Source organism: Lepidochelys kempii, chromosome 14, assembly GCF_965140285.1.
Source record: "Lepidochelys kempii isolate rLepKem1 chromosome 14, rLepKem1.hap1, whole genome shotgun sequence".
NCBI lineage: Eukaryota > Metazoa > Chordata > Testudines > Cheloniidae > Lepidochelys > Lepidochelys kempii.
Genome location: NC_136393.1, coordinates 32498323 through 32519188, shown reverse-complemented (window position 1 = coordinate 32519188; position 20866 = coordinate 32498323). Strand labels below are relative to the sequence as shown.

Below are 20866 nucleotides of genomic sequence, written 5' to 3'. Positions count from 1 at the left end.
GCGCGCAGCTCCCCCTCCGCCCCCAGAGTGCTGCATTGGGAGGGAAATCCCGGCCCTTTGGAGAGTTTTACCAATTCCTCCCTGAGGGCAATTTAAAACACAAAAAGCCGGACATGTCCGGGAAACTCCGGACGCATGGTAACCCGACCACAGGGACTTCAGGATCTGCAGCTGCTGCCACCTGTATGGTGAATCCTCGGACTCGTCACCAAACAGCTCTTCCCCATTCTGCAACCTGGCCCCATGGTCTGACCGTGCAGGAGAACAGAAACCCTTTGGGACAGCAGGAGAGTCTCCTCAATGCCGCACTCTTCGCATGGCTTCCCGCGGTCATCGTGAAACACGACTACCCTGCCCCCAGGAGTCTCTCAAGGAGCTGCCGGCACAGTCACTGGGCACCCACTCGTAATGGTCTCGGGCAGTGGCATTGCAGAGAGAGCTGAGCAGACCATCCTTCTGTGACTTCCTGAATTGCTGCCAGGACGGATTCTCCTCTGCGCTAGGGAGAGTCCCCGAGGACAAGCAGCTGTGGTGGGGGAGGGGGCAAGACAAACACTCCCCATGAGCCCTTGACTAGCAGGTAAGCAGGACTCTGGGAGCCAAGGCATCGGTGTGTCTTGCTGGGAGAGCAGAGCTGGAGAGCAGAAAAGGGCATTGGAGGAATTGTAGAAAAGTCATTGTCATGGCCGGGTCATGGGCAGCCAGACCTAGTGGTCAGAGGCAGAGTCCACACTCACAAGACAGGAGTCGAGAGTCAGCTGGGTCAGGACACTGGAAGAGCAGAAGCAAAAGACCAAATTGTGTTCAGAACCTCAAGTCAGGTGAGTCACCCTGAGTCCAGATACCAGGAAATCAAGCCTGGGGAGTGGGAGCAGGAACAGCCAACACACGGTCCAGAGCCGGGGAGGTTCTCGGCTGTTCAGACAGCTTCTTGTTCCTGCTGCTGGTTTAAGGAGGTCCCGGGGGCCGATTAGCTGCTCTGGGACTCTGCCAATAGGAGCTTCAAACTGGGTCTGGACTTCGTCAGTCCTAGGTAAGCAGTTTTTCGTAGGCTTCCAGGTGGCGTGCTGGAGGGTGGCTGCTCCCAGGAACCCTGCAGACCCGGGTTAATGACCCAGGGGTCAGGACAGTGAGTGATCTCTCCCTGCTCAAACCTCCTGCACGAAACAGTCTCCAGGGTCCCGGGCGCATCCTCTGAGAAGAAAAAAACACAGTCATGAGGACAAATAGGCTATGGAACAGGAGCCCCCTCTTTGTTGCAACAGCCCCAAGTGCCCAGAAGAGTGGACGGTTCTTACCTCCAGGAGATGCCTGGGATCTTCCATCTAAGCCTCAATGGGACCCCTGTTGCTTGGTCTGACAGGAGGAGATCATCTGTCCCCACTGCTCCCTGCGCTGGGCTGGCTGCAGCACACATCTGTGTAAGAGGCTGGGCCAGAGAGATGTTACAATCAGGGTCCAGGCACCCCAGAAGGATAACAGAGGGTCTGAAACCAGAAGACGAAGCAATCAAATCAGCGGATTCGACAGAGAAGTTTTCTACCCTACAGGGACATCAAAGAAGGTCTGTTAGGAAAGCTGAGATGTTAGTCTGGAAACTGCTAAGGCAAAGAGTGTGACTTGTTAAGATTCAGTTTTAGTCACTACAAAGTGTGTTGTGTTTTGTTTCTCTCTTTGAAATTTGTCTCTTTCTCTTGCTTAGTATCACTTAAATCTCTTCTTTGTTACTATACTTCCCAAACCACCTCAGTGTTGTGTGTTCGAGTGAAGTGTGATTCTCCAGCCTACCCAACAGGCTGAGCTGTGCCCTGTCTCTCTGAAGGTAGCGAATAATTTCTGAGCGGTGCTGGGCCCAGAGTCCAAGGGCAGTTCACCAGACATCTTGTGGGAAGCACAAGAAACCAAAGGAGCAGGAGAGATTCCGGCCCCACTGACCCATGGGAAATTCCCACAGAAGAGCCTACCCAGGGCTCTAAACACGGCCACTTTGGGTGTGTACCAGAGTTCACTCACTGCTAGATGCTGGCCAGGCCTTGTGTCATTGCTTTCTCGCTGGGCTAGCAACCCCGCTCATACTCACTCTTGCAGTTTGTTGGCTGGGAACTCAGCCCTCCAACCAGGTGACTGTCCTTTACTCCACTCCTTCCTGGGTCGTGCTCTTTGCAAACAAAGTCCCAAAATGTCTTGAACAGAAACAAGGCCTTCCACCCTCGTGGGGAGTTCTTCCTCAGCCTGATTTCGGTTCGGCCTGCCCTTCTTGGGTTTCTATGGTCTTCTATGTCCCCTTCCTTAGGGACAGTGAGAGAAGCCAGTCCTACCCTGGACTCCAGGGTTTGGCCCAAGGCCATCTCCTGAACAGCTCGCTCTGCTTCTGGACTTTTGCTGCTGTTTTCCCTTGTTTCCCCTCAGGTGGGGCTCACTTGGTCATCAATTTGGCCTAGCCCCAGGCTAGGCAGCCATAGGCCAAGCCACCCTGTTAGATACCCTCCTCCTTTAAATCCGGTCCAGCCCGGCTGACAGGTTTGCTGAGGGGATGGTGAAACCCCATTGCTGATCAGAAGGAGGTCAGAGTCTGTTCCCTACGAGCTGAAGGTCCGTTTGTCCTGCTGCGGCAAGTGGAGCTGGAGAGCGGAGATGTTAGGTGAAAGAGACTGCATGATGGAGTTGGAGACTGAGGGACGGGAGCCTCCTCCCAGAAACGCTCCCAGGAGAACAGGTTTGAGGAGGAGTTCTCTGGGGAGCCTCCTGCTTGGAAAAAAAAAGGGTGGCACACTGATGAAGATGTCTCTGTCCCAGGGATGGGGGAAGCTCCCACCCAGGCTATGGAGCAGGGATCCCATTTCTCCCCCAAGAAACCCATTTTGCCCAAAGAAGTCAATGGCTCTTACCTCCAAGAGGGAGTGGGCTCTTCCCTCTAGGCCTCTTTGAGAACTACTACTGCTTGCACCCATCTGGGAGGCTGTCACACACCCCAGGACCTAGAAGACACGGGGGGAGGAGGCTCCTCTTCATGTCAGACTCTGAGAGCCCAGAGAAGGGCCAAAGGAAGAATAAAGGGCAGGAGATGAAGCTAGCCAGGAGCCTCTGTCCCATCCTCACCTCCTCAAAGGTGGAGCTTCCTGAGCTTCAGTTGGGCAGACAGTCTGTAGCCCTGACGCAAAGGTCCTTCTGCGCCATATGGGGCAGGAAGATCTCTGCCTGGGAGCATGGGAAATGGGATGGGGGTGAGATCAAGGAAAGAGGGGAGGGATATGGGTGTGAGGGAAAGAGCTCCTGCCCCAGATGAAGGTATCTGGGGGGCCGTGGGAAGGACACAGCTCCACAGAGAGGGGAGAGAGTTCCTGTGAGTGCCAGGGGCCTCCATTTCTGCTTCCACTAGTCCCCCATTTATAGTGAGACACAGCAGTACCTGCAGCAGGGAGCGGGACTTGCTGAACAGGGAGGGGAACCTTGAAGAGCATCAGATGAGCCACAGCCCTTGCAGCGCCTCGGGCATCTGGTGCAAGTGCCGAATCATGTGAAGCTGGCCCATGACCTTGGCTGTGACATCCTCATGCTGCAGGGGAACGAGAACATGTCAGAGACTGAGACACTCCCCAGGAATCAGGGAGGATGAAGGGCACCTGGAACCAGCACCATCATTTCCACGCAGCAGCTGCTCATGTCTGAGTGGTAGATTCACCCTCCTGACCCCCAGGATGGAGGCTTGCTGTCCTCTCTAGTGACCTTCAGTGCCAAACCCCCTCCTTGTAGGGTGAGCTCCTGCCACTTCCCCATCAGTGCCCCTGACAGCTGTTCCACCTCCAACCCACCTGGGGACACCGCTCAAGTTCGGAGGACCCTCTCTTCCACCCCTACCTCCATCCCCACCCAGGTAGGGCAGGGAGGGGGCTCTAGAAGGGTGGCGGGGGGTGGGAGGGATTCTGGCAGCAGTGAAGTGGAATGGGGAGAGCTTGAGACCTTTCCCCAAGACACCCCAGTGACAAAACCTGAAACCACAGGATGGCAGCCCTGGTGAATGGAGCAGGTCAGCAGCCCCTGACGACTGAATCCTCCCAATCTCTCGAGAGCGGGTCCAGCCCTACCAGCAGCAAGACCAGCTTTCCACGCCCATGTGCCTCAGTCAGTCACCATCACCAGTCAGTCCTTGGCCTCCCAGGATGCCAGGGATGGGAGCAACTCTCGATGGTGGCTGGGGTGACATGGACACTAGGCCATGGGGAAATGGGTGCAGCTCTGTGGGGCAGGAAAGGTTCCCAGAGGGCACTTAGGGGACTCTCCTGTCCTTCCCAGGAGTGATAGCAGAGCACCACATCCTAAGAACAGAAGTCCATGAAGGCCAGAAGTCCCCACTAGGCTCCTTGCTACCAGGCCAGCAAATGGCGAGAGGATGGGAATCATAGAATCATAGAATCATAGAATATCAGGGTTGGAAGGGACCCCAGAAGGTCATCTAGTCCAACCCCCTGCTCAAAGCAGGACCAATTCCCAGTTAAATCATCCCAGCCAGGGCTTTGTCAAGCCTGACCTTAAAAACCTCTAAGGAAGGAGATTCTACCACCTCCCTAGGTAACGCATTCCAGTGTTTCACCACCCTCTTAGTGAAAAAGTTTTTCCTAATATCCAATCTAAACCTCCCCCACTGCAACTTGAGACCATTACTCCTCGTTCTGTCATCTGCTACCATTGAGAACAGTCTAGAGCCATCCTCTTTGGAACCCCCTTTCAGGTAGTTGAAAGCAGCTATCAAATCCCCCCTCATTCTTCTCTTCTGCAGGCTAAACAATCCCAGCTCCCTCAGCCTCTCCTCATAACTCAATGAGGAATGAGGCCCTGGGTCCCACCCCAAGCTTCTGAGTCGATTGCAGCTGCTTACCGTGTCCCCCATCAGTTGCTGGGCTTCCCCCAGGAGGGAGTAGACCAGCACCAGCCCAGCCTGGCTGACACGCAGCAGGGGGTCGTGGATGGCCAGCAATGCTGTCTGTACGAAGGATCTTCTCTGCCCGACGGAGAAGAATTTTTCAAAGACCTAAAACCAAGAGGACATGAGGCTCGAGTAGATTGCCCAGAGCCAGCCTCCAAGTCCTGGTGGTACAATGGCGTCTAGTGCCCCAAAGGGCGGGGAAGAGAGCTGCTGTGGCCAAGGCAGTTCATTCCCCAGGAGGCTTTCATAGAATCATAGAATCGAATCATAGAATCATAGAATATCAGGGTTGGAAGGGACCCCAGAAGGTCATCTAGTCCAACCCCCTGCTCAAAGCAGGACCAATTCCCAGTTAAATCATCCCAGCCAGGGCTTTGTCAAGCCTGACCTTAAAAACCTCTAAGGAAGGAGATTCTACCACCTCCCTAGGTAACGCATTCCAGTGTTTCACCACCCTCTTAGTGAAAAAGTTTTTCCTAATATCCAAATTTCAGGGTCCCAGGGTTCAGGGAAGCCCCTTTATTAAAAGGTCGCAGATGCTGAGGGACCAAAGCCTCCAGTGGCTCTTTCGGGAAGGCAATTTATGGCAGGGGCCAGGATGGGCTGGAAATGGATCTCTAATGTGTGTGAGCAGGCCCACTCTGCTGTGCAGGGCACAGAGACGACAGGGGACTCTGTCTTGCTTCCAGCAGAGAGATCTCCTGCACCTCAGCGGCTAGAGGAGTGTGCGTGTGTTGTTGAGGGGAGGAGGGGGTTGGAGCTGACAGACCAAAGGTCTCTTCCCCGCAGCTTAGTGATTTCTCTCCTCGCTGGGAATGGCCTCTGCAGCTCCTTGGTTTCTTCAAGGGGAATCCAACCTGCAGCCTGACAAGAACAAGGAGACTCCTGGCCCAGTCCGAGTGTGGGACCTTTGGCACCAGCGTGTCCCACTGGTTGCTGGATGAGGAACTGTGAGCTGGAAATAAGGAGCAGGCTCTTTTCCTGTCTTCAGGAGGCCTCCACTGCAGGGAACCCAGCCAGCTACACTCCCTGAGCTGTGTCATGCCCTGGCACAGTGCCCTTACCTCCCCTACTCTGGCTGTATTCTTGTAGCCTAAGAGCCTTCTGTCCTGGTGCCAGTCATAGCACCAGAGATCCTCCACGTCATGTATGGTCAGACCTGGAAGAGAGAGAGAGAGAGAGAGCGACTTTTCTCCTCATTCTGGTTGCAGTTTCTGTGTCCTTCCAATCCCATTGGTGGCTCCACAGTGGAGTGGAGAAGAACAGAGGCAGAGAGAGACTTGTCCTCCGGCTGGGGTGAGTCTGAGAGAAATGGTCTAGGGTCCCATTATCAACATATGGTCACTCTCAGTCCCCTATTGGGTTCCGTGTCCCAGCTGGGTTCCTTACCCTTCTGTTGGAGCAGCAGTTGGTAGAGCCGGTAAGTCCCCTCCCTGGCCTGCCGGCTGATGTCCTTGTCTGGATCGCTGACAAATAGAGCCAGCTGGGCCACATGGCGACCCATCTGAGGGAACTCGGCTGAGATCTAATGGAAGGGAGAGCAGAGGGGACTCCATCAGCATTTTCCTCTCAGCTCCCTGTCTGCCCTGGGCCAGAGGGCTCCTTCCCCTTAGCCCCTCTACAGGAGATGCTGGGGGAGAGGAGCTTGAGATCGAACCTTCATTTGCTCTGCTGCCAAGGGAGCCCGGGATGCCAAGCAGGGGCTGGAGCATGGTCCCCTTAAAGGCCCAGGGTCAACACTGAACCAGGACAAGAAGAACTTGACTCAAGCTAGCTCAGTCCTGCTCTGACTCTGCCTCCCCATGAAGAACCCTCCGAAGCCACAGCCCCGGCAGCAGCAGCAGATCCTGCAGCCCGCTGGAGCCAGCCCGCCTCCGCCTGGAGCCAGCAAGCTGGGCTCGGAGCTCACTTACGTCAAACTCAGGGAGAGTGACTGTGTATCTCAGCAGGGCTGTGCTGCTCCTGATGGCCCTGGCTCGCTCCTGCGACACCCTGGACACGACCCAGAGGTTGACATGCTGTGGGGAAAGGAGGCAGGTCAGACTCAGTGGCCAGCTGCTCCTGCTTTACAAATGAGCCCCCCACGCCTCCAGCCCCAGGGGCCTGAGACATTCTGCGCAGGGGGAAATAGCTGAGTCCTTGATGGCAGAGCTTTAGAAGGGGATTCTTTCCCCCAGGATGCAGCTTGTACCCTTCAGGTCACAACTTCTCCGCATCTCTCTAGATTGGGACAATCTAGGGGCTGGTCCCATCCTCCCAGAATTCCTGATTCCTGAACAGTTCACCAGAAAGAAGACTGAACCCTCGGCCCTTCCCTGCTATGCAAATCCTTGGGGGGAAGTAGGGAGTGACTGAGAGCACAATCCCCCCAGGAATTTCAGAGCAGATCAGAGGGAAGGGCTGATTCCCTGGGGCCCTCCTGTTTCTCTAGGAAGGAGCATGTGCCTCTTCTCTGAGAAGTAGCTCCCTAATCTCATGGGCTCTGTGTGTTGGAGGGGAGGGGGAAGGGTGGATTTTCAGACTCTCTCTCCCCAAGACAGCCAGGAGCCCTGTGCTTAGTGCTCAGCAGAACCAGGCAGAGCTCTGGCTTGGAGTCCCAGCTCCTTCCTCTGTTCCTCAAGAAGGAAGGACCTGACACTACATTGCACTGACCCACCAACCAAGGACGGCCCACTGGGGACCCAGCTAGGAGGACAGAGTAGAAAATGGATCTTCCAGTCTCTCCTTACCAGTCCCCCAAAGAGTTACGGTGAAATGGGGCTCACCTCCAAGATGAAGTGGAGCCTGTCTGTGTCTGGGGACTCTGCCAGCAGGTTCCCCAGCATGGCATCCAGGACCTCTGCGATGACTTTCTGCAGAGTCTGCAAAGCATGGGTCAGAGTTAGGGAACCTGGGCCTACACCTGCCACAGGATGGGAAGAGGGGTCTCTGGGAAGCACTGGGGAGACTCCCAAACACATCTCCTGGCCTCTCTCCTTCACATCCCACTGCAGGCAATTTGCAAGAATTGATGACCCCTGGACCTTTAATCCATGAGCTTAGCAGGTCTCTGCAGAGGGCCTTGTAGGCAGAAGAGTAGGAAACAGCCAAGTTGCTATGGATGGAACCTGGGCTTCTGGGCCAAACACGGCTTAGGAAAGAAAGAAAGAAAGAAAGAAAGAAAGAAAGAAAGAAAGAAAGAAAGAAAGAAAGAAAGAAAGAAAGAAAGAAAGAAAGAAAGAAAGAAAAATCCCCCAGGGAGGGGTAATCTCTTCCCTGCTGGAGGGAAGGATCCAAGCCTGCAGCTTGTTCCATCTCCACTACCCCACCCTTAAATCTGGAGCTCCAGCGAATCAAGGGAGTAGGGACCAAGGACTACTCTGGAAGAGGAGGAGGATGGAGGAGGAGGTACCTGGATGGCGGTGGAGTCCTTCTCCGTGCCCAGGGTGAAGACGGAGTGAAGGGCAGCTCGCAAGAGGTGGGTCTCTAGGGCTGGCTCCAGGGCAGGTTTCATGGTGCTGGCAAGAGAGAGGAGCTGTATTAGACTGTGCAGTACTGGGTGGGACTGTCGCCAACACAGACACCAAGCCACAGGGATAGAGGCACAGGCTGGCGAGAATGGAAACCGAGGCACTTCGCTAGGGAATGACAAGGCCAAGGTGTCCCAGACAGACAGTGGCAGGACAGGAATAGCTGCTGTTCCCTGGAGCCTGCTGCCCCTCCTGTATCGGAGCCCGGGAGTGAGCCCCTTCCCAAGGCCCCTGTCATGTTATGGGAGTGAAAAGAAGAGCCCCGCCAGGAGAGAGTGACCCTCCCCACCCCACCATCTCTGCCAGAGGCGCCACTCTTGGGAGGTGACTTGGGAGGGACAGTGACGGTGACTCCCAGCCTTGGGCCTGAGCAGCACTGGGGTGAGGGGAGCCGGCAGGGTGGGGGGGTGGGGCTGTCTCAGTACCAGAGGTAGCCCACTGCAGCCAGGGAGTGGGCGAGGACGGCGCTGGGTGACGAGTCATCGGGAAGCTCCTCGATGAGCTCCTGTGAGACGTGAAAGAGACAAAGGAGCGTGTGAGATTCAGGCCCGACTGACGCCTCCCAGTGAGGAGATGACACAGCCAGTGCCCCACATGGCCAGCAGGATCCCCCACCACCTCCCGCTCCTCCAATTCCTTCCTGCCCATCCGACTTGTCCCCCTTCTCGGATTCCTGCCCAGCTCACTCCCAATCCCCTTCTCTCCTCCTCCCTGTCAAAACTGCCCCCATTCAGCCCCATCCCGACGACTGAGCTGGGACCATGAGATTCCTTGTCCCCCACTCTCAGCTGCCCCCCAGCCCCACAATTCTCCCCCTCCCTCCAGCTGCCGTATGGCGTGTCTCACTCACCACGATCCTCTTCACCACAGCCGCCTTGCAGCAGCGCGGCTCCAGCGTGTCCTCCCCTCTCTCCCGTGCAGCCAGACATGCGGGGTAGATGGCCTGAAGGAACAGGAGCTGCTGCCCCTCATCCTGTACCCACCGGGAGTGGGGTATAGCGAGAGACAACCTGTTAATGAGGGACCTTCCTGCCCCACCCACACCAGCTCCAGGGCTCAGGCCTCAATGGGGGATTGTGGGGACCCGCCTATTGTCCAAATCCCCCACCACTCCTACACAAGCAGGATCAGGAACTGGGACAGTGCCTGTGGGGGGAGATGACTTTGGCTGTTGTGGGACACCCCCATCTTGGGGGTCCCACATCATGGATGTAAAAGGGTCCCATTGGGGGTGGTGGATCAGGAGGCACAAGACCCTCGGCAGGGGGTGGGGATGCTGGGAAGGGGCAGGGCAATCTTGGTTCCAGCCCAGTGGGGAACATTTGTACCTTATCTCTGCACTGGAGCTGCTCTCGGATGACCTTGAGAGCAGCTTCATCTTTGGCCACGTCCACCCCTTCCTCCTGCTCCGAATCCAGGGGGGTCCCTGCACCAGGGAGGGAAGGACAGGGGCGTGGTGGGCAGAGCAGGATTCAAGACCCCCCTTCCCACCTCAGGCACCCAGGGCAGATGGGGCCCCAAACCTCCCTCTCAGGGATGCCTTCAGCCCCCAACAGCTGCAGAAGCCCAGAGAAGAAACCCCCCTCCACTGGCCAGGACTCCAGGGGAGGTGCCGATTCCCCCGGCCCTGGAGCAGCAAGGACCAAAGTGGCAGCAGCTCTTCATGCCCCCACCCCCAGGTCCCCGTGCGGAAGGGGCAGCTGTGTGATGGCTGCTGCTGTCCGTGGGGTTCGCGGGGCTCAGGCCAGACACCTGGGCTGAGACCCGCCCCCCGTATCCCTGGGAGAGCATCTGGGCCCAGGGTGTTCACATCCCGTCCTCAGCCCTCCCGGAGCCCAGCCCGGCTCCTCACCTGGAACAAAGCAGTGGCCTCCATCGGCCTGGCTGCTGCCAGATGCCCAGGTGCTGCCACTGTCCCATGCTGAGCTGCCCGTGCTGGGACAGGGACCTTCCCCCTCCTGGCCTGCAGGGGCTGGAAGGTCCTCAGAGACCGGGCAGGGCGATGCCTCCTGATGGGAACGAGGTCTGGGCTCCTGGGGCCGCTGCTGCCCACACAACAAGCCCCAGAGCCACCCTGCCCGGCGCCCCTCCTGGGCTGGGTCCTGTCTGCAAAACCGCAGCCTGGGCCAGCTCCATTGGGGCCTAGTCGGGGCCTCTCCCAGCTCGGCGCCTGCGCCGGGAGCCGGGGTCCTTTTCCAGAAGGCCGGGCACTTCCGCCGTCTGGCCTGGATGGGACCTGCTTCCCCGCCAGCAGGGATGCAGGGGTTGCTCTGCCCCTTGGGAAGACGGCAGCTGCTTCCCTCAGGCTCTGGGGCCACCTGCAGAGCCTTCCTCCGCAACATCCGCAGGAGCCTGGCCATCCTGGAACCGAGCGGGGAGCAGGGGTGAGACTGGGCTCAAGGCAGCCTTTCACTCCTGGGCCTTTTCCGTCCCTCCTCCTCCCTGCTCCAGCCACAGCCGCCCCCTCTGCCCGCACAGGAGTGCAGGGAGTGCCATCTACACACACGGGCAGGAGTTCATTGCATGATCCGCTCCCAACGTTCCCCCTCGTAATCCCTGCTGCTGCAATAGCCAGGAAGTCTCATCCTTTTCCAGCAATGAGGTCAGTCCCAAAGACCATCGGTTACTCTGGAGAAGCAGTCCCCTCCTGTCGTCCCAGGCCACTCTCCCACCCAGGCTAGAGAAGGAACAGAAGCCAGGAGTCCGGACTTCTCCTGGGAAATCATTCCTCACATCAAAGTCACAAAGGCCCTCGGCACAGGAAGCACAGAGCCCTCCTCATTCCCCATTGATTTCCAGGCTCAGCAGCTCACAGGGTCTGGTTCACCTCAGAGACTCTCAGCCTGGGGAAGGGTTGGGAGGGAAGGGCTGGGAGGGGAAGGGCTGGGAAGCCCCATTGCTGGAACCTTTCCAAACACACTGGAGACGGCTCTGGAGAAGCCCCTGCCTGGCCTAAGAGTGAGGGGCTCTTGGGGGCTGTTTGCAAATGAAATCCCCCTTTGGAGATAGTCTCTCCCCCAGACAGAGAGGGGAACACACCGAGGAACCCGAATGCCACTCACGTGCTCTCAGTGATGGTACAATGGATGGCGGATGTTCAGGGTCAGCAGACGTCCCTCACCCTCCTCCTCACTCTCCAAGCCCAAGGCAGGCTGGAGAGGGTGGTGACCTCAGGAGTTACCCTGCCCAGCCAGCAGGCAGGGTGATGACACGAGGGCGATCGACTGGCTGTGAAAACAAGAGTCTGTCTGATTGCCAAGGGACGGAGAAACTCAGCCAGCAGCAGGGGGTGCAGAACACGGCCCTAGGGCGGAGGTGACAGCGCCTCCGGGATCCTGACATCCCAGCACTTTACTCACCTTCCTGGAGCCTCCCAAACCCACTGGGCTGTAGCCATGGGACCCCAACCCTACTGACGGCAAACGGGCCTCAGCTGCGACCACAGGGTCACACCGAGTGTCAGAGCCATGGATGGACCCCTTCACTGACCACTGCCGCACACTCCCTCCCACAGCTGGCAATTGCAACCAGGCCCTAATGTCTGGTCCCCCTGCCTTTGAGAGAGAGTGTCACTCCTGCTTCCATTGCTGCCTCTTGATCTGTGGGACTTTGGGCAAGTTGCTCCCCCTCTCTATGGCTCTCTGGGACTCACATTCCTGAATGGGCTTTATAAAAGACAATGGTTAAAGTTTGGCCCCAACTAGTTCTTGTTTCTCGAGACTATCCATTTTAGCAAAGTTTAGAGTTCTTGACATTCAACACCTGGAAACATCCCTTTCTCCTTCGCAGATGGCCTTAACATCCCTTATCTCACCCAGGCTTCCTGCTGCCTGGAGTTAGAGAATTGACCCTGTTCCCATTGGACCTACCCAAGGTGTCACACAGCGAAGCGGTGACGGAGCCAGAAAGAGAAGACAACTGTCCTGATTCCTGTTCTAACTAACAGACAACAACCCCCCAGAGGCAGGGATAAGGCCCAGGAAATAAGGGGTGAACATTTTCATGGAAACCTTTTTCTGTCAGAAAATCCATTCAAAGGAAACCACTTTGTTTCTTGAAATCATAACAAGTAGGATGAAAATTCTTTGCAAAAATATCTGTTTGCAAAACAAGAGCATCTCCTGTCCGTCACAGTGCATTCAACTGTCTCATCATACACAAAGGGGAGACACTATGCTCTAGAAAATTGGATGAGATGCTTCACTCTGAGCTAAGTAGTTGCTGCTTTTCACAATTCCAAAACAATAAAATACAAATCAAATTGAATATTAGGTTATAATCTGATATGGCTCAGTGTGATAGGACACCCCCCAGTCTGCACTGCTCCGAGTGACACTGTTCAGTGGATCCCCAGCATCCACCCATGGTGAGGTAAGTGGGAGAGGATTGTTATTCATTCTTGACAGAAGGAGAAACGAAGGCTGAGAAAGGAGCAGGGACTTGTCTTAGCTGATGCAGCCAGTCAGTAGCAGAATTGCTCTCAAATGAGCTACAGACCAACAATTGTTCATAGTAATTATTCAGCAATTATTTCAGAAGAACTGGAATGTTCGAGAGGATCATGAACTGCTCCGAGACAATGAATGGAGAGCAGCATCCACATTGGTCAAACGTATAACTGATTGTGACTTATTTGCTTGGTCATAAAAGAGAACAACAAAGACCAGAGTTTCCTCCCTGTCAATAGCCCCCTCCTCAGCCAATCAAGGTTGAGACTTTGAGGGGTGGGAGGCTAAGGGTTCTCATTAAATAGCCCAAAGAATGGCCCCGGTCACCACCGAGGGGATCACTCTCGGAGCACTAGTCCAGTCTCACCTCTCTGTGAGGGCCTCCCACAACCCCCCCGGACCCCGCTCCACACACAGAGCTCCTGGTGGTGGGAGGAGAGCAGAGGAAAAGGACAAAGGAAGCAAGAAGAGAAAGGTAGGAGGGACAGAGGAAAAGGGAAAACAAAAAGGAGAAACCCCAATGTCCCCAGTAATTCTAAGGGACAAAATCCTAGGTCGGAAATAAAATACTGCCCCCACAATCTAATGTTTTCCTTTCCTAAAAATCAGCCAGCACCTGATGGATCAGACTGAACAGGTTCCAAACCTCTCCGAGGCTCTTACCTTCTATACAGGGACGTCTGTTTTCGAGCAAATCCACTAAAAGAAAAGGAGAAAACTCCAAAGAGGGTCCTCCTTGCGCTCACGTACGTGCAAGTGAATGCTCTCTCAGTCCTCCAGGAGAGACCTCGAGAAGGAGACGTGCTGAAGCAAAGCCACAGGGATCTCCGAGCTTGCCCCTGTCCTGCACCCCTGTCCTGCCTGGCTGATGTCAAGTTCTCTCTGTGAGGTCATCGCCTCCCCACCACCTTTGTCCAATAGGCTGAGGTCCTGCCAAAGGCTCTTGTGATGTCACTGCCACACCCACCACTCCCCTGCAGTGCTGATGTCCTGCCCCTGTCCAGCTACATTGGATGTTTCAGCCGCTTCCCCTGGATCACCCCACTCAATGTCACTTCCTTGTGGGGTGACACCGACTACATAGTAGAACACAGAAGTTCTTCCCCAGGCCGCAATTAGGTTTTCACAAGTTAGTTGACTTTATGGCCAGAAGGAACCATTCGAGCATTTAATCTGATCCCCTGCGTATCCTAAGGCCTCCTGTATGTCAGAAGAGCTGGGCTTTTCTTTTACTCAAACATTTTCCAGAAAGGCATCTAGTCTTTATTCGAAGAGATCAAGAGATGGAGAAGCCATCATTTCTCTTGGTACTTTGTGCCAATGACAAACCACCTGTTAGGATATAGATATTCAGGCCTGTCTGCAAAGGCCTATACTCTAAGAATTTAGGTGTATTCTTATCACTTGGCTAGTGATAGAGGTATAAAAGAAAGAATCAAAATCACTGTCTGCTGGTGTAAGGGCCTTCTCTTACTGTGACAGTCTGAGGCCCTGTTCTTAGGCTAAGGCCTTTGGCTAAGCAGCAGAGGCAGCCATAAACTGGGAAGCGAACGGTCACATCCTCACATTCCAAACTAGTCACATTGAAATAAGGTGCTATTGGGCTGTTAGGCAGTATCAGGACAGGATTGTATTCCTATCACCTCCAGAGAAAGGGAAGTGCCTAGAAAATGTGAAAGGAAACTTAGTTTGATAGCATCCTGTCTGGCAAGAACTCACTTATCAATAGCTGGGATGTGAAATCCTCACTTCTGTATTGTTTTGTCATTATAGTTCCCACTTTGCTGTTGTTTGTCTGTATAATCTCTGTCTGGTTCTGTGATTGTTCCTGTCTGCTGTATAATTAATTTTGCTAGGTGTAAACTAATTGAGGTGGTGGGATATAATTGGTTACATAATCATGTTACAATATGTTAGGATTGGTTAGTTAAATTTCAGGAAAATGATTGGTTAAGGTATAGCTAAGCAGAACTCAAGTTTTACTATATAATCTGTAGTCAATGGGGGGTGGGTGGGGGTGGGCATGTGGGTGTGTGAGATGGGAACAGGGAATGGGGGTAAGAAAATTGGAATCATGTTTTGCTAAAGGGGGAGATGGGAACAGGGAATGGGGGTAAGAAAATTGGAATCATGTTTTGCTAAAGGGGGAAATGGGAACAGGGAATGGGAGTAAGGAAGTTGGAATCATGCTTGGCTAAGGGCAGGAATCGGAACAGGGACATAGGTGTAAGGCTCTGTGGTGTCAGAGCTGGGAAGGAGGATACTAAGGAAGGAAACTGGAATCATGCTTGCTGGAAGTTCACCCCAATAAACATCAAATTGTTTGCACCTTTGGACTTCGGGTATTGTTGCTCTCTGTTCATGTGAGAAGGACCAGGGAAGTAAGTGGGTGAAGGAATAAGCCCCCTAACACCACCCTCTTACAAATCTGGGTCTTATTGTCATTATCCTTTTTCTGATTTCTGCTTCCATCCATGGGGTTTTGTCATGCCTTTCTCTGAGACATAAAAGAGCCCTTTTATACTCAACATTTTCTCTCCATGAAGTCAAGCAACTCACTTCTCATTCTTCTCTTGTATATACTAAGCAGATTGAGCTTTTTCAATGTCTCATAATAGGGCATCATCCCCATCACTCAGTTATGAATCTTTTCTGCACCCTCTCCAATTGTTTTAACATAATATTCAAAATGTGGACACAAGAACTGGATTCAACATTCCAACATCAGTCTCACCAATGCTCTTTCACTTCCCTTTCCATCCTCACTACTCTATCCAGCCAAGAATGGCTTTAACCCTTTTTAACACAGTTTCACATTGACAGCTCATGTTGAACAGCTTGTCCACTATGACCCCAAAATCCTTTTCAGGGTCACTGCTTTCCAGCGGATTGTCCCCAATTCTGTAGGGTGCCGCCTGACTCCTTTGTTACTGGAGGTATGGGGTTGCATTTGGCTTTATTAAAACCTAATTCTTTAGTAAGTATTTTAGAAGAACTAGCCCATTAGAGAGAGAATCGTGAATTACTCCAAGACAATGAATGGAGAAAAGCGGCAAGTGCAATCAAATACATGTTTGGTTACGCCCTATTTCCTTGGTCTTAAAAGAGGGTCACAAGGACCTGAGCCTCCTCCCTCACAATAGCCCCAAACTCCCCCAATCAGCATTGAGACTCTGAGAAGCAGAAAGCTGAGAGTTCTCACCAGATGTCCCGGGTCACCACCGGAGGGAGTCACTCTTAGAGCACTATTCCAGCCACATGTCTTTGGGAGGGCCTCCCGCAATGAGAGTTGGAGTGCAACCCCCCCTCCCTCCCTCCGTCCCCAACTCCACACGCACAGACAGGTCCTGGTGGTGAAAGGAAAGCAGGGGAAAAGGACAAAGATGCAAGAGAAGACGAGAAAGGAGGGAGAGACAGGAAAAGGGAAAACAAAAAGGAGAAACCCCAATGTCCCCAGTAATTCTAAGGGACAAAGTCTTAGGTCGGAAATAAAATGCTGCCCCCGCAATCTAGTGTTTTCCATTCCTAAAAATCAGCCGACACCTGATGGATCAGACTGAACAGGTTCCAAACCTCTCCGAGGCTCTTACCTTCTATACAGGGACGTCTGTTTTCGAGCAAAACCACTAAAAGAAAAGGAGAAAACTCCGAAGAGGGTCCTCCTTGCGCTCACGAATGTGAAAGTGAATGCTCTCTCAGTCCTCTAGGAGAGACCTCGAGAAGGAGACGTGCTGAAGCAAAGCCACAGGGATCTCCGAGGTGGCCCCTGTCCTGCACCCCTGTCCTGCCTGGCTGATGTCAAGATCTCTCTGTGAGGTCATCGCCTCCCTACCACCTTTGTCCAATAGGCTGAGGTCCTGCCAAAGGCCCTTGTGATGTCACTGCCACACCCACCCCTCCCCTGCAGTGCTGATGTCCTGCCCCTGTCCAGCCACATTGGATGTTTGAGCTGCTTCCCCTAGATCACCCCTCTCAATGAGCGTTCATTGTGGGCTCAAGCCGAACACAGTAAAACATCAGAGGCTTCTCCCCATGCTAGGCTCATTTTTCATCAATTAGCAGACTTTATGGACAGAAGAGACCATTAGAGCGTGTCATCTGACCCCCTGCATATCACATGCTTTCTGTAGAGCATAGGAGCTAATTTTTGACTACACACGTTCCAGAAAGGCATCTAGTCTTCATTAGAAGACATCAAGAGGTGGGGAATTCCCACCACTTCCCTTTCTAGTTTCTTCCTTTGGTGATTCGTCCTCACTGTTGAATATGTGTGCCCTCTTTCTAATACGAATTGGTCTCTTTTGAGTTTCCAGCCACTGGGTCTTGTTATGCTTTTCTCTGATAGATTAATGAGCCCTTTAATACCCAATATTTTCTCTCCATGAAGTCACTTCAACACTTCAATGATGTCACCACCCAATCTTTTTTATAATCTAAACAGGCTGAGCTCTTTCAATAGCTCACTAGCATCTGCCAGGAAGGGAGTCCCCACAGAGGGACACCATAATCTCCCAGGGAGGGAAAAGGCTCTCACTGCCATTTCTTAACCTCATGGGGTGTTCTCCTGTTCTGCCAACCCCACCCCTTTTTCAGTATCTCCAGGTGCCTGAGGGAGCAGGAACCAGAGGCCATCCTGCAGCTGGGACAGAGATGGAGGTTGATGACCTACCTGCCCGTAGTGACCATGGTGCAGGACAGCCCTCAGGACATGCGAATGCAGCTCCAGATCTGGGAGCAGCTTCCCTTTGCTGGCACGAGACCTTGCAGGTTGCGGTGGGTGAGACAGGCACTAACTTTTGGAAACCCTCAGTGGGATCAGAGGGTAATGGTTTGTAGAAAGTGGTGTTGGAGAGCTTTACAAAAACTAGACAAGAACGGTGCATGTTGCAGGGCAGCTCCAGCCCCGGTGCTGTCAGTGAGACGTGTCCTCCCAGCCCTGCCTGACGGGTCTTTCTGTTTCAGACCCTCCTTGGAACTGCAAGAAAAGTCCAACCTGTAGAGTTGTGGTTGCAGTGATAGTTGTATGGTCTGCGTTGATTGCTGCCATCATTGCTCTGGCAGGTGAGTTCCCAGCTTCCGCCCCGCTCCCTTCCCCTCCATCTATGATCTCCGCCCATCCCATTCCCCCGTGACCTGCCACACTCACTCTCTCCTCCCGGCCTGTCCGGCTTCTGCCCCTGGGGCAGAGGATTCCTGGGGGATCTTCCTCCCAGACCCCTGCACCTGGGCACTCTCTGTGTCAGGACGATCTGACTGACATTAGCCCCCCCAGCCCATCTCTGAGCACTTTGGACCCAAGTCACCTTTGCCACGCGCCATGAAGCAGTCCCTGACCAGGGTGTCCAGTGGGACAGGATGCAGTGCAACCCTGAGCCCTTTGCCTTCCCTGTGTTACTCTGAGGTTACCAGCTTGGCCTTCCTGGATCTTCAGGTCACGCCTGTGGCCGGGCGGCAGGTGCTGCCGTGTTATTGAAATGAGCCATAGAATTAAGTCAAGACCCCTCCACCAGCGCAGTGTGGAAACCCCCCAATCGCTGAGCTTGGCCATGAAGTGTCCCTTAGCACCATTCACTCCCCCGGGCTGCACAGACAGCGTGTGCTCATGCAGAGGGCGTCTGTTTCCGGTGAACATGAACCCTGTTGTATCCCCCCGTTGTCAGGGGCAGGGCGTGCTGGGGAATGTCGGGGGTGGGATTTCTCTATTGTCCTGGGATCCGATCACTGGGCCCCAGGAGGGTTTAGCAGCTGGCAGAGGGGATTGAATCCAGGTCCGTCTGCATTAGGAATCCTCTGTGCCGATGTCATGACGTCCGTGTAGTTGAATTGGTGCAAACCGCTAAAGCAGACGCACTGCACTGGTGCACAAAGGAGCTTGCCTTGGTGCAGTTTGCTGCAGGAAGTTACCAGAGCGAGCCGCACTGCTCCAGCGCATCTCCAGGAGGTGTTTGCCCTGATGTCACTGCGTCACTGTGATTATACTGGTGCAGATTGCTCGGATACAGATGCGCCCTGAATCCCAGCTCCCTGCTGTAATGGCAGGCTGTTGCAATGGGCAGCATTGGTTCTCGCTGTGTAAGGTGGGAATCTGTGAGCTTAAGGTTGGTTACACACCTGCAGGTGCAGGGAGCTCTGCAGAACATGTGGCATCTGAGCTGGAGATGGATGGTGGAGACAGCCTGTGCCATCAACTGTTAGTCACTGACTTCTCTGCTCAGTTCAGTAGGGCAGGGGTGTGGGCTACCGTGCACTGGACAGTGAAATCTACAGGGTCAGACATGCCTTGTGAGTGAGGTGAACACATGCTCGCTTTCTGATCACCGCTGCCACGTTTCCTAACTCTTCCCAACTTAGAGTGTCTGTTCCTCGCTGAGCGCCAGCCACATGGGAAGGCTTGAAAACCAGCTACCGAGTTACTGTGGTGCAAACAAAAGTGACGTGCTCGAAAACATCTGGAGGGGTTTGAGTCCAACTCCTCTCAACTAGACAGGCCTTTCAAATCCTCTTTGGTGTCACTTATGGGTGACCCCACTGCTGCTCTTTCATGGCTCTGAAAGGGTTACACAGCCGTGAGGGCTTCCAGAAAGTGCCTTTCTTGCTGCTGTGTTTGGGGAGAGAAAAGTCTGCAGGTAGGAGGTGAATTAAGTTCCATCATTCCTGGCCCACAGTGCAACAGGTCACTTCCCATGGCTGTGGTTTCTGGCGCCCCCTTGTGGCTTTCATGTCCCTGAGTGAAAGTTCCCACGTTCTTCTCAGTTGTTCACCTGCTGTTTGTTGCTAGGTTGAACGTCCAGCTGTTGATCTTGTGCCTGGGGTGAAATGCTCTGAGCTGTGTCAGTCCCTCGCAGGCTGGGAGTGTCCCTGGAATCCTTCTTGCCAGGCAAATTTACAGTGACAAACGTCTCCGTCCCCCTGCATCTGATTGCAGTGGACCAGCCCCAGCTGGGGGTCCCAATGGGCTTGGCAAGCCGGTCAATTGACTGCCTGTTTGGCAGCAGTCAAATGCTCCAGCGAGAGCCCTGGGGGTAGGAGGCAGCCTGCCTTTCGGATTGCGTCTTGGAGCCTCACTGGTGTTTTCCAGAACTTGGTTTCATTGTTTTGCCTTTTTTTTCTGAGCTAAAATAACTCAGTGAAGTACATTTTTTAAAAAATTAGGTAGATCCATATCTATCGAAAGCTAAACCTACTGGAGACAATGACGTCTTGCTCTTTTTTCTTCCTGGCGGGAGGTAACCAATTCTGATAAATTGGTATTTTAAAATATCTGACCACTCTTTGACAGATTTGACTGGTCAGTTGACCAATTTTTGTACCAGTCAAATGCCCAATTCTCGTTGCAATTCTTACCCTCCATGTGACTGTCTCATTCTCAGCGCTGACCTCTCAGCTTTCATCAGCTGATCTGTGCCCCCCTGCGAGCCCCTCGTGCCCGGACGGCTGGAAAGGATACCGAGGGAAATGCTACTATTTCTCAGAGACGGAAGGGAGCTGGACCGACAGCCGAAGCCGCTGCTCTGCCCCGGGTGCCTCCCTGGCTGGGATCGACAGTGATCAGGAAACGGTGAGAGACTCTCGAGTTGCCAGACACTAATCTGGGCACAGGGATGGCTGCTGCAGCAGGACCTGGGCTCTGCCCCATGGGGTGAAGAGCAGCTGTGAGCCCTCCCGTGCTGGGAGGCCGGAGTGAATGAACTTCCAGCCGCTGAACGCCAGCCCTGGCTGGGCCCAGGGCCCTACTGCCTGTGTGTGATCACAGGGATTGCCCATTCTCCGCTGCCCCCCTCCCCAAATAGGGAGACAGCTTCTGTCTAGGGCAGGGCTGGCTCAAGCATCTCCTGGCCTGCTGGCTGCTGGAGTGGGACTGAGAACCCAGCCAGTGCTCCTGTTGTGGGGATGGGAAAGGAGCAGCCAGCTGAGGAGGCGGGGGAGGAGGGGATCCTTTCACATTGACCCCTCCCACTTCAGCTTGCCTCCCTCCCTCCTCCTGC

General features: G+C 54.1%; 2 protein-coding genes across 11 annotated transcripts in view; both read left to right on the top strand.

Moving 5' to 3' along the window:
- LOC140898275 (uncharacterized) overlaps positions 1-20866 on the top strand; it is a 2445793-nt gene that overhangs the window by 2046496 nt on the left and 378431 nt on the right. The gene's annotated exons all lie outside the window — the stretch shown is intronic.
- LOC140897984 (C-type lectin domain family 2 member D-like) overlaps positions 20199-20866 on the top strand; it is a 49194-nt gene continuing 48526 nt past the window's right edge. Inside the window, exons 1-2 of the mRNA XM_078848646.1 lie at positions 20199-20211; positions 20252-20439. Coding sequence (XP_078704772.1) covers positions 20199-20211; positions 20252-20439 — 201 coding nt within the window. The remainder of the gene's footprint in view (positions 20212-20251; positions 20440-20866) is intronic.